The following is a 13,117-nucleotide window of genomic DNA, read 5'->3' on the forward strand; positions in this document are numbered from 1 at the left end:
TCCCCGCAGGTCTGTCTAAGCAGCCCGCTGTTTTCCAGCCCCGGGTCAAATGTGGAGCAAGGGCGCCACCCGGTGGACAAATAAAAAAATTACAATTCTAAGGCCTCTTGTCCAAAACAAAAACGAAACCTAAGCCGTCACCCAGATGTTAACGGTAAAAATTCTGCAGTGAAAAAAATAGCGTTTATAATGGGTTTCAATGGGGCGATTTATGGCTCTAGGATCTCATGTGGATGGCGGTAGCTTAGCTTAGCTTAGCCACTTTAAGCTAATCGAATAAACGGAGACGGCAATTCTAAAGAAAAAAGAAAAAAAAAAAAAAAAAAGGGTTGGAAGGTTTGGCTATATTCTATTCAACACAGTGAAAATGGCCTAATATTAAAAAACGCTGTGGATGATAAATGGCCGTAGGTACTACCAAGGGTTAACAGCTATAGTTAATGTGGTTGTGTCTGCAAAACTCCTTTGAATAATGTTTCACACACTTTTTTTTTTGCGCTGAGATACTTTAAGTTAATGAGGTTGAAACCAAAATGAGCAGACAAACTGTCAGCTGGCACTTTATCATATTAGTGAAAGTTTACACTGTAATATCAGCTTACAAGTATAAACGTAAACATACATTTGAGTATTTCTTGCTCAGAATTGGGCTGCTATCTTTTATTGTCTGACTTGCACAAATACAAAACATACAAAGGAACAAACTATCAGTCATTGCAAATGCAGTAAAAATTGTGTTGTAGTCCTTCCCATTTGCACAGAGTGAACATTGGTACAGAAACTTCTTCAATAATGAAATCATGACACCTTAGTGACATTCGGGACTCTTGAAATCCAGAAAAACAATCACTTTTATAAAGACACTTCTCTGGGTCGATAATATTAGTGCTATAAGTGGAAACAGTTTCCTGAGAAAAGTGAAAACGACAAATAGGAGGAATGCTGAAGTGTTAGCTGGAATAAGAAGGTACTCTGCTGTGTAATCCTACTGCTCTAAACCATGAGGAGACTGTGCACCTGCTGCAACTGCTGCTTTGATAGGACGAGACGGTGGACTTGTTCCTGTCCACGGGTGCATGGAATCGCAACACGGCCAATGAATACAGTGTCTCCCTGCTTCTCTTCCTTGGCCTAGGAAACAAAAAATATGCACATGATATATATTTTCCACTGCTGTATAACATGAATCATTTATATTCTTTTATACTACTATAGTAATACCTTAGTAAAAGAGGTGACTGGGAATGTGGCAAAGTCAGAAGAAGCCTTTGCTCCAGGCTGATATGAGACCACATGTTCGGCTACCTCACCCTGAAACAGGAGACTTGGTCAGACTGCTTGTTTTTGCACTGCTGTCAGATAACAAGACAACATAAGGATTGTGTAATAGAAACTATTTTTTGAAGCGGCACCTTGAGTTTATCCAGAGCATCACTGAGGTTCTGCAGACGAGCTGTCTGCTCCAGGAGCTGAGCGCTTGCACTAACTGTAAGAAATGGAGGAGTTATAAAATAATTGCTCAATGCATTTAGCAAACTCACAAAAGCCTTCTTCAGAATATGAAAATACTTAAAACCTCTGTGTCCACATACCTGCCGTCTTTCCAGTGATGTCCACCACTTTAACCTCGGCACTCAGCTTGAGCAAGGTTGCCAGCAGCTGGTCAGTCCTTCTGTATATCCCTGTGTTTAGTCCCTCTGGAGGCATGGAGCTTTCTTTAGACACTTGTGGGAGTTTAGGAGGGCGGAGCGGCGGCAGGGAGGCTAGCTGGGCTCTCATTTTCTCTGCCTGTAAGTGTATGTAGTTTATTATTATAGTTTTGTTTTGATATAAATACACACACACACACACACACACACACACACACAGTCATAAAAAGTATCTGCCCTATTTTTTTAAATTCCTTTTTTTGCATATTTGTTAAAAATGTTTCAGATTATCAAACAAGGTAATATTAGACAAAGAAATTGGGTTGTTTTTTTGTTTTTTTTTTAAAAACAAAAAATGTAATTTAAAAACATTTTGTTTATACTCTGGTTATTTTTGTCTTTTATTACCATTTACTTGATGATCTGAAACATTTAAGCGTGACAAATATACAAAAAAATGATGAAATCGAGACGGCTTCTGTAAATTCACACACATACACACGCTTGAATCTAGCATACCTTGAGTCTGTTGTTTTCATTCTGAAGGTGTTTAATACCCAGCCTCTGGGCCTCAATCTGCTGCCTGAGGAGAGGAGAGTCCACCACCTGCATTGGCCCTCCCATAGAGGGAGGCAGACCTGATGGGGAAAAATAAAATGATTGTGGAAACAACGACACCTTGTGGTTCTCCTTAGATGGTGCCGATTCGCCTCACTTTCATTTAGTTAAAATCTGACTAAAGTCTGGTAGGAAAAGTTTCACTGTAATAGAACATACTCAATTTTTGCAAGACTTCTTATAAAATCCAGTTAATTGCAATTGCTTTTCTCTGGATAGAACAATTACATGTGACATTAATATAAACCACCATCAAATATAAAACACCATCAATTCAGCTGCTGAGAAGAAATGAGCATAAATAAGAAGTGGGAACTTCACCTCCTGCTGATCCCTGAACGATGGAGGCAATTCCTGAGGCAGGTGGACCTCTCAGGCCTTCAATGGTCATCTTTGACTGGTTACTGAGTCGTTGTTTCAGCTCTGCCTTCTCAGCCTCCAGCTGGTCAATATCAGCCTGCAGAGCATCCATTGTCTCCTCAAACTCCCTGGAGAAGAGTAACGGGGAGGGTCAAATGAGGAAAACACTGCCATAATAAAGAAAATGGAGAGGAAAATTTCATTGTTTATTAATCCTACTTTTCTTTCTTCTTCAACAGGGCAAGGTTCTCATCCAGTTTGGTCTGAATCTTCTCCACACGTTCATCAGCATCTTTGGTGGAGGTGTCCAGCTTCTTCTCCAAGAGGCTGAGGCGGACATGGGCCTCACTCAGCTCCTCACCCTGAGATAAAAAGGAGATACAGTGCCATGCTTGTTATACCTGTCGGTCCAGTTTTCATCTTTCCAGTCCCTTTCACTTCGAAGTGGCAGGTCCTTTTGCACAACCTTTCTTCAGCATGTTACCTTAATCTTGAGAGACTTCTTGAGCTCCTTGATGACCGTTTCTCTGTCTTCTAGTTTGACTCCCAGACCTTCGGCGTCAGTCATTTCTGCCCTGACTGTGGCTGCTCTCATTTCCACTGGAAGAGTCTAATTGGTGAAGTGAGAATTAGTCTGAAAAGTTCCAAACTGGGGACTTCATGTGAAATGAGTACTGTGAAACTGTTCAACCACACAAATACCTTTCCCTGTGGTTTTTCAGCATCATACTCTCCTTCCTGCATGGCTGTAGCCATCTTGTTCATGGTGGTGATGACAGAGCTGCAAGACTGCCGCAGTAACTCTGGGCCATTTACACCATGGGAGCCATATACCTTAGAGAACAGAAAGCAGATGGTGATAATAGCAAGAGATTAAATCAACAGTGCTTAATACACAACCTATGTTGTGCAAAATGCTCAGAACACAAGATCAAACATCTGATGTGCTAAGCGTGCCAATTAACTAGAACTATAAGTCCTTACATTTCCCCCCCCAAAAAAAGAGGAGGTTTTGCCTTTTAAAGAGGACTGAGCAGCTGTTAAATGTGAAAGTACCTGCTCCACAACCTTGCAGGCAATATCCTCCAGTTTAAGAGCATTGAGACCTTCCTGTTCTCCCAGCGAAGGAACCATCTGAGCTCCAGCTGCAGCTACCTCTTGAAGTACCGCAACCACACGAGTCAACTGACGCCTGCACTCGGTCAGCGTCTCTGAAACCTGCCATATGAGGAGAGACATGTCAGGCGTACAGCTGTAATTATACAGATCCCAATCAGCAATGGTGCGTTAGTTTGTATGCCATGTTTCCATACCTCTGGTCCAAAACGGAGAGCAGCGGGGACTCCAGCTACATCTGTTCCGGGCATGCGACGGCGGATCTTCTTACAAAACTGTCTGATATCAGAACACGAGGTGTCCAGGTCCTTCAGAAGAACTGCTAAACCAGAGCTCTCCTGTCCTGATGACAGGAAGGCGCGCAGACGAGCTACCTCCACTACCATACAGTCCAAGGCACTCTGAGTAAACTGGAGGTGAAAAGGCGGCATGTGTCATTTAAAAGGAAAACCCGACACTTCTTTTTCCTTACAGATTTATACATTTTGGACATATTAAAAAAACATTTTTTATAATAGTGTTATTTCTGGTTTATAGCCCTGCATTACAAGTGAAACCGTATAAATCTTTTTAACTTTGCTAAACATGCTTGATGTACCTTAATGTGATCAGCCAGCTGCACTGTGCAGTCTTCAGTGTGATCTGCCAGATGGACACTATACAGTTGCTGGAAGAAAATATAACAGATACTTGATATAATGAACATGTTATAAACTCACTGACATCTACAGTTACACAGTTTATACGACAACTGAAATTTCCAGTTGTGACGTTTTAATGTAAAACACATCCCTGCGTTACCTGATAGTACTTGATGGCCTTAGTGAGAGGTTCCACCTGAACGGTCTCATCCAGCTGATCTTTATGAAGCAGGTCTATGAAATAATCCAGAGAGCGTTCATGGAAACTCATTTCAGAGTAAAGGGTTCCCATGCGCTTAAAAACGTCCACGCTGCAGGTGTTCAGAGCCCTAAACGAGTGCAGGGAAAAAGGAAAAGAGTAAAACACATCGACCCAGTGATGAAGGTATGTTCACCTATTTTATTCCTGCATCTTTATTGGTAAAGCTGCGATATTTACTGTTCATATTTATGCAGGGTGGCCTGCAGCAGGCTGAGGGAGTAAACCAGTCCTGAAGCGAAACTGCGCTGTTCTCCCGGAGGACCTCTCAGCCCTGTTCCCTGCACCGGGTTCCCGTTCAAGTCAAACTTCTCCTGTGCCTGTTTACTGATGAGTTCAGCCTTCGGACGAGGAGATATCGACCACATACAGACACAGCCGAGTAAGGATTTGGGAAAGCTCTTTGAAAAACGTACTACAACCAGGTAATTCTAAAATCGAGCACAAGAATTCAAACCTGTCATGTGTCTGCCTCATACCTTGCAGATGAGCCTGGGAATAAGCAGGAGAACCAGAATGCAGTCATGGTCCCCACCATGGCGAAGGAAGGAGTCAGGCATGAAGGAGGTGAGGAGGGACACCTGTCTGTTCGACTGAGCTACTTCCATTTTCCTCAGCTCCATCTCAATGGCCTGGAGACAAAGAGTGAGGTTAGTTGTTTAAATAAAGAAAACCAACAGCACTGGCACCGAGGTTGTATGTCACCATGGAGCTCTCTTACCTTGGCGTAAGCCTTGGTCTCTGCAAACTTGATCTTAAAGTCAAACAGCTCAGCAGGTGGCTGCTGAACTTGTTCTGCATTTGCATTCTGCTGACTGATCAGCTCCCTGTTGGCCTCCTAATGCACAAAACAAACCTTTTACAGCATCAGGACAATAGAACTGCAGGCCTGCAGAATTACCCCTCCATCCACCTACCTGAAGTGAGCCAGTGAGTTCTCTGTATTTGTTGATGGTCTGCTGGTAATCAGCTACAGTCTCCTGGGCAGCTTCCACCCTTTTGTCTGCCTCTCTGACCTTTGCCCCACTCAGATCGAGCTGTTCCCTCAGCTCCATCTCTGTTTCTCTGGCATTCTCCTGGAGCTCATCATTCATCTCATTGATGGCTTCCTGTTAATGCAAAAAGAAAAAGAAAAAAAAAAAAAGTGGTAGGTCTGCTATAAATATCTCATTCAAACCTTTTCCTCACACCTTTGTCCTGGATGTGTCATGTTGGAGATTTAAGGAGTGTCAGTTGTATTCTATTAGATCTATTATAAATACATCAGCACTGACCAGATCAGTCACGGTTTCTCTCAGCTCTCTGACTTTCTCCTCAAGGTCGAGGTTCCTCTCCGTCAGGGTCTCCACCATCTCCTCTGAGCCCAGAGCAGCATCCACCTGGTACACACACACACACACACACACACACAGGTCTTTAGTTTCCACAAATAAGTCTCACAATTTCTCTCACAATTTTTCAGATTAAGGACACGCATCTTTGCTGTCAATGACTAGTCTCAATAAATATTTTTTACCATGTATTATGAGCTACTGTGAACCTAAATAAACCATTGCCTTTCTGTATTTATGTATACATCCTTTACCTGTTCCTTCAGTTCATCGATTGTGGCCTCTGCCTGCTTGACCTCTTCCTGCAGTTTTTCTTTCTGAGTCCTCAGAGTCTCCAGCTCCACGTTCTTCTTCTCCGTCTGCTTCTGAAGCTTCACGTGTTCCTGTTTCTCCGAAGCAGACAGATCTCTCATCCTGAGGAGGAACCAGAAAGAAGGATTTTATTTGTTTTTTTAGGACTTGTCTTCTCTTACTGCTTTTTTACGAGTTAAGACAGGTTAATGTGATTTCTTTCTTTTTTTTTAATTTATCTGTACGCAGTGTAACAAAGAGCAGGCAAATACCTTCATTTAAAAAGGTATTTGCTACTGACCTGACCAGCGCCTCCTTGAGTCTGCTGTTCTGCTCCTCCAGCTGCTTGACCTGGTAACTGGAGGCAGCTCCATCTGAGCCTGCAGCAGGAAACAGTGCACAGAAAGGACAGCACTTGATGAGAAGTGAGCAGAAATGAGATGGATACAGAATACATAAGAAGACCTTGTGGATGACTTGAATAGCAGTGGTTATTATAAACATGCTGCTTTTTTTTCCCCCAAACGCACCTTTCTCTGAAATCTCATGCCTAAGGATCTCCAGGTCCATTGACAGCTCCTCCACTTTCTCTTTCAGGCTATCCACCTCAACCTGGAGCGATTCTGCTCTCTCTTCTGCCATCTCTTTGTCCAGCGTGGCCATCTCTATGGCATCTGCCGTGTCAGACATCTCCTCCATGTAGCGCTCCTTGGCCTCCTGTGCCTCCCTGGCTTCCTGTGAAGTAAGAAGGTATAAATAAAGCATTAAACTGGCAAGCCTGATGAGTTGAGAGGTTGTTCTTTCATTCCCAAAACCTTGAGAAAAAAAGACATCACACTGTAGCACCGATGACTATTTAAGTTCATCCATTCCAGTCTACCTTCTTGGCCTCTTTGAGTTGTTTCTGCAGCTCGGCCTGCTGCTCCTGCATCTTGTTCTTCCACTCCTGAAGCTGCTCCAACTGGATCTTGTGTTTCTCCAGTTCCTTAAGCTTGGCTTTGTCTTCTGTTCGCTTCATCTTCAAAGTCTCCAGTTTCTCCTCCAGGTCCTTGACTTGAGCTCGCAGTGATTCCTCCTCCTATGACGTGATTAGAGGCAAGACGGGACCAACAAAATTAATCCATTAACTGAACCTCATCTACTTCCCTAGACTCTACTTTTGAAAAGGGGACCGAAAAAAGCAAAACATTAATCAAGTCCCACCACTAAAATCCCAGACGCATGATGTATAACATATACGATGTTACTCCAAATTCCTTTGCAAAGAATTTTTCATTTTATTTTATTGAAGGGAAAGGGAGGGAGAAAGAGAGAGATTCCTACAGTTCAACCATTTCCCGTAGAGACAGTGATGTAAGGATGTTTCTTTAAGTGCCTCAAAGTAAACCATGCGTCATCCCCAGAAAATTCCCCGTGAGGACATTTGAAAACCATGGATAAGTATCGAGAAGGTCTGCTGAGGATAAGTTTTCCCCCCCGATGTTGTTAGTAAACACATGCCAGGCATCATCAGCATGCATGTAGCCATTAAGAAACTCTACCTGCTTGGATATGGCAGGTTCCACCTGGTTATAATAAGATGGATGAAATATAACAAAAATCAATTTAATCATAAATAAGAAATAAAATTTAAAAAATTAAAAATGGAGATGAGATGAGCTGACAGAACTGAGAGGATTGAACATGAACCTCAGTAAAGTTCTTTCCTTTCTCTAAGAAGAGCCTCTTCTTTAGGTTAATGGCCTACCTTGCTCGGAGTAGCTGGAACAGAAGCAGCTGCTGCTGCTGCAGGTGACCCGCTGGGCTGAGGTATCACAGGGGCGCCCAGAGCACCCTGCTGGGAGGACAGGCCCGCCTCACTGACATCACCAGACAGAGAGGATGCGAGACTCTCACGAGACGCCTGTTGACGAAAGCAGATTATGAACGGACTGTGACGAGCGGGAGAAGTTTAAAAATAAAACAGGCAAAAACAGAAGAAGAGGTGTGCTGTAAAGCATCGGCAAACAATCCAACTATCAAAACAGGAGTTTGGACCACAGTGAACAAGAACCTTCAATAAACCCAGTGGACGTTGGAAGATTCATCTGTGAAATGAATGTGATACAATGATTACCAAATATAATCACCTCCCAGTGTCCCTTACATGAGACACCACCCTGCAAGTATACACCTGTGCCATAATGTCAGTAATGTGCTTCACCCCGCTCCCTGTGAGGTGTCAGCTGAAGCTCTATGACACGACGGAGCGTACCCTGAGCGACAGGCTGGAGCGGCTGGAGGGACGGACCAGTAGGGAGGGGAGGGAGGTAGCTGATGTGAGACGTGGTGTTTTCCACTGCCACGGTGTGATCATAGAAACTGTGTCAGAGCAGTTACTTAAACTAAATGCAGGTTAGACTGAAGATGAATAACGAAAGCTTTTAGTACTACCCCTTAATGTTATCATACACAACCAGGTTAGTGATATTAACATCCTGTTTTTAGTCTGCCCCTCCTGAGTCAACGAAAGATCACACACCTCAAGTAACTATTACTCATACAATTCTTTCAATGTTAAGTATTTCATAAGGAGAAATCTGCTTCTTATGGTCCCAGAGTCTACTGTTCAAACATTAAAATAATCAAACTTTTCAGAATTAACTCATGTATTTGCATTCCATTTGTCCTCTCCACTCTGCTGTAGGCGAGCTCACCTTTGCCGAGCGGCGGGCAGAGGACTGGAGGAGATGCGTGCACGCACACACGCACACACACACACACACGCACACAGATATACACACATCCAGTGGTAAGGCAAGATAAGAGATTAGAAGCACATAAGAAGCATTTGCTGTTAGTTTTGTATTCACAGATCATTACTTTAATACAGCATATGGTCAAAAGCACTGGGCCATGAATCTTTGAATTCAGGTGTATTAACTCAAGTCCCCAGCCATGCAGCCTGCCTTTACAAGCATTTATGAAGGAATGGGTCGTTCTAAAGCACTTGCTGAATTTTAGCGTATACTGTAACAGGGTGCCACCACTGCAACAAGTCAGTCTGTGAAATTTCTTCCCTCGAAAATCTGCAAAAACTGGAAATGTTCTGAAATTAACTTCAGCAACTCAGTCATAGCTTGGCACACCACCAAAGTTAAGGAGCAGGCGAGCCAAGTGCTGAGACACACAGTGCATAAAAGCCACAAACTATCTACCGACTCTAAAACTGCAAGGTTCCAAACTTTCTCTGGCATCAACATCAAACTGGGTTTCCACAGTTTCCATGGTCGAGCAGCTGCTGTCGGTGTAATGTGTAGGTGGCCCAGTACTTTTGTCCACATAGTGTAGCTGCATGCACCATTTAAAATCATCAAGAGCAAAGTTAATCTTGAGAGATCACAGGGACACGAAAAAACTGAGATCATGCAACAATGTAAAACTGAAAAAAAAAAGAATTCATTGAATTATGACACAAAGAGAACTGACATGAACAGCATCAGGAGAACCTGAAACTGTCACCGTGTTGTCGTCTACGCATGTACACGAAATGCCTTCACCAGAATAAAAAAAAAAAAAAAAAAAAAAAAGCTTAATGAAAGTAAAGTGGGGAAACCAAAAGAGAATGCACTGAAAATGGCACCTATCACAAGTTATGTCTTTATGACCCATGCAAATGTCAACAGATAAAGAGCTTAAGTGCAAAAAGATGAACTGCTGCATTAGCACGAGTATAACGCAGACCAAGCAAACGTGCTGAATTTAAATATAGCTCTACCTTTTTAATGCTCGCTGGTTGCTGAAAGAGGTATCCAGAAAAACAAAACATGAGAATTCAGCCCAGCAGCTGAGAGCCGAAACAAACAACATGGCATCATAAAGGAGGAAAAAAACCAAAACTAAAAAACAACAACAAACGGCTGGTCTGCAACGAATGTCACAACTAGTGGGGTCAAACTGATCACATTTTAATAACAACTCTCACAATTAAAATTTTAAATTTAGGGGTTATTTGGATGTTTGTTTAATCCAAAGTACATGCACCAATATTAAAAACCAAGTAACCGACTTGTCGCATTTTTACTTAATTGACAAATTAAAAAAAGTGAGATCAAAAATGTGTTTGCCTACCTGTTTGCTTGTTTTGGGAGTTTCAGGGATGTCTAGAAAAAAATAATTAAATAATTTATTGCACACTCTTGTTATCAATACTTTGCATTATATTTTAGAAACTCGAGTATCAGTTGTGGTCCTTGCTCACCTTTTTGCTTAAGTGTCTTTGCTGTTCCAGACTCAGGGGTATCTGGTGAGGTGGCACTGGAGCCATCTTCTACCACCTGGATCTGTACAATGGAACAAAAGTGTGTAATCAGGACAACATTCGAAAAAACACAAACAAATTACAAAGCTTGATTTTGAATAATGAACAAATACGGACAGAAAACAGAAGAAAAGTTGAGAATAAAAGATGTCAGTCTGCCACATTTGTACATTTATTATGTCATCTGCCTGTTTGGATCTTTACAGTTCAGTGCTGATGCCATAACACCATCATCAGTTCCTCTTGTGCCCACTAACCTGGGACTGCCTGACGAATATGCCGTGATTTTCCTCACAGGTGAAGTAGCGTTTGCCCTGCACGGTGCCATCGTTCTTGCCTTTCGGCTCATCCAGTATGACACCCACCCATTTCCCAGAAGCAAAGAGGGTAGCGCCAATGTAGGCAACAGTGCCGCGCTGACCCTTTCCTGTCACCTCGACTATAGAGCCAATCTGGGAGACAAAAAGTGGATAAAAATTCTTTGAGTTATAAGCCATGTTATTCCTTCCTTTGTTATATCTGCATAGAAAAAGTACCCACCTTTGGAGGTTTACTACTCTCCACTGTTCCTGTGCTGCTCATTCTGCTGATCAGTGGGCTGGTCAGCTGAAGATACAGGTAAAGAGAAAGAGGTGAAAGGGTGGATAAACAATAATAAATAAGGAGTACAATGGGGGGAAGGAAAGAGACAATAAATAAGGAAGCCAAAGTTATGAAACACTAGAGAATTTATTGTTTATATTTAAGAATTCCAAAGTACCATCATTCTCCTCGCCTTAGCCTTTAACATCAAGTCTTAGGAATCGAAAATATTCAATGACAAAACAGCCCTGAGGCTGCACAGCAAAGAAGCATACTTGCAGCCAGTCATATGGTGCGGACTACAATAAACAAGCAAGTATCTCTGCCTTGCTCAGACAAAGGCACACATTGAAGACAAACTGGGACTGTGGTAAGAGTCTAATCCTTTTATAGAGATGTACAAGCATGTGAATCCATGCTATCTTAGTTTGAACCACAGGGCAGGATAAATCAGAAGAGGTTTAATATTTCTGGGACAGAGGATTATACTCACTAAAACAAGACGGCGAATGAAAATAATTCACTTACCGATTCATTGGTTTTAGACAGACAGACCTTTTAAAAATCTACTTATGTGGTAAATATTAAGACAATAATGTTATTCTCATCGACAGGTCTGTCTATACTTTTTTATAAATTACTAAAAATACATATCAACTCTGATGAAGCCAATAGATGTGGATGGATCGCACATCGACATTATGGTGAGTCTCTCAAATCCTTACTCCTTAGCATTATAGTGCAATAATTCACTGTTACTTTTCAAATTGATTAATCAAAAATTATCACTGTCGTATTAATTTCAGCATTATTTGCTGTTAAGTACTCATGTTACTCACCCTGGGAGTGTAAGAGTGACGTCTGTTCAAAGCCATAATTAAAGGTTAATACGGTTTCACTGCAGCCGAAAGAAGACTCAACTTTTTCTCTACTTCCCCATGCTCTCCTCTTTTTCAGAGAGGGGAGGATAACACAAGAGTGCGATTACAGGGAGGGATCACAAAACGTCACAGCTGATTTGAACTGAGAGATGGAGGGTAATATTTAACCAGCTGAGACTTGGATGTTGGTTACTTTAAGGACCCATTCAAACAGCTATGAGATCAACTCTTCATTAATCTGATTTACTGCAGCTAAATGTACATGACATTCAAGTGAGACGTATGAAAACACACAAAAAGGTCGGTTTTATTACTTTTAGCCATTATTCCCATTCATTTCACATAATATCAACCCATGGTATTTGCAAGACTAGTACATGCTAACAATAAACAAGTTAAAGATTGGGGTGGGTCACAGGTGACACACACAGGCTAACGATTACTTCCGGTCGAACTGTTGCTCAGAGGGTCGAATACTAAATAAGCTACTTTACAGGTTTATTTAAACTAAGAAGCAACAAGTCAGATACGCACTTGCAAAAAGTAAATGCATCCAAAGAAAGTCAAAGGCTTGAGCCAAAACAATAATGACAAAGTACTCAATGACTCAATGGGGACAAATGTCCCGACACACAATTATGCTAATTCTACTTTAATGTTGACTCTTTACACCAAACCACTTTTAAATGCTATCTATGTACCACGTCGTAACAAATTATTTAGAACAGCTTTACAAAGCCCAAAACGGTTTGAAACATTAGCAACAGGCTAAAGTCCGAGAGAAAGGCGCTGTTAAACAGCTAACATGACACAGGTGTATTTTGTAATGCAACTCACCTGATATATGCAGATTCCTGTCTTTAAATTAAGCCTTTTGATGTATTCATGCAAATAATAATCCTCTGGTGTTTTTGGATAAATAGCTTACGGATCCGGCGAGCTTTTCCGTTTTTGACAGGTCACTTCCGGCAACCTGACAGACTAAAAGAAGAAGAAATGGGAGAAATAGCGCCCCTATATATATAGCGCCCCTCGTGGCTGGTAAATTCTGTTTGCAATGAAAACACCCAGTTTATGCGGTTACGAAAA

At 41.9% G+C, this 13,117-nt stretch overlaps 1 protein-coding gene across 9 annotated transcripts; it reads right to left on the reverse strand.

The window, feature by feature from the left end:
• Positions 1 to 544: 544 nt before the first annotated feature.
• On the reverse strand, positions 545 to 13,002 carry LOC146580518 (dynactin subunit 1-like). Of its 9 annotated transcripts, XM_085267266.1 has the most exons (32): positions 12,866 to 13,002; positions 11,106 to 11,171; positions 10,823 to 11,017; positions 10,506 to 10,587; positions 10,376 to 10,407; positions 10,023 to 10,043; positions 8,962 to 8,985; positions 8,520 to 8,603; positions 8,013 to 8,168; positions 7,807 to 7,830; positions 7,146 to 7,343; positions 6,796 to 7,000; positions 6,567 to 6,645; positions 6,229 to 6,388; positions 5,918 to 6,022; positions 5,561 to 5,752; positions 5,365 to 5,481; positions 5,123 to 5,275; positions 4,824 to 4,984; positions 4,545 to 4,713; positions 4,342 to 4,410; positions 3,941 to 4,153; positions 3,684 to 3,845; positions 3,330 to 3,461; positions 3,112 to 3,237; positions 2,847 to 2,989; positions 2,589 to 2,755; positions 2,169 to 2,287; positions 1,593 to 1,788; positions 1,413 to 1,486; positions 1,222 to 1,311; positions 545 to 1,131 (listed from the first exon to the last, which is right to left on the reverse strand). In XM_085267266.1, the coding sequence occupies exons 2-32, from the start codon at positions 11,145 to 11,147 to the stop codon at positions 994 to 996; spliced, it is 3,828 nt and encodes a 1,275-aa protein (XP_085123392.1). In that variant the 5' UTR covers positions 11,148 to 11,171; positions 12,866 to 13,002; the 3' UTR covers positions 545 to 993. The 9 variants fall into 9 exon arrangements, with proteins under 9 accessions (XP_085123392.1, XP_085123393.1, XP_085123395.1 ...); XM_085267267.1 differs by lacking the exon at positions 10,023 to 10,043; XM_085267269.1 differs by lacking the exon at positions 8,520 to 8,603.
• Between the last annotated feature and the right edge of the window lie 115 nt (positions 13,003 to 13,117).

This window comes from Mchenga conophoros, linkage group LG3, assembly GCF_057382185.1.
Source record: "Mchenga conophoros isolate Kocher_MC1m ecotype Shallow Benthic linkage group LG3, M_conophoros_male_GT1.1, whole genome shotgun sequence".
NCBI classification, from domain to species: domain Eukaryota; kingdom Metazoa; phylum Chordata; class Actinopteri; order Cichliformes; family Cichlidae; genus Mchenga; species Mchenga conophoros.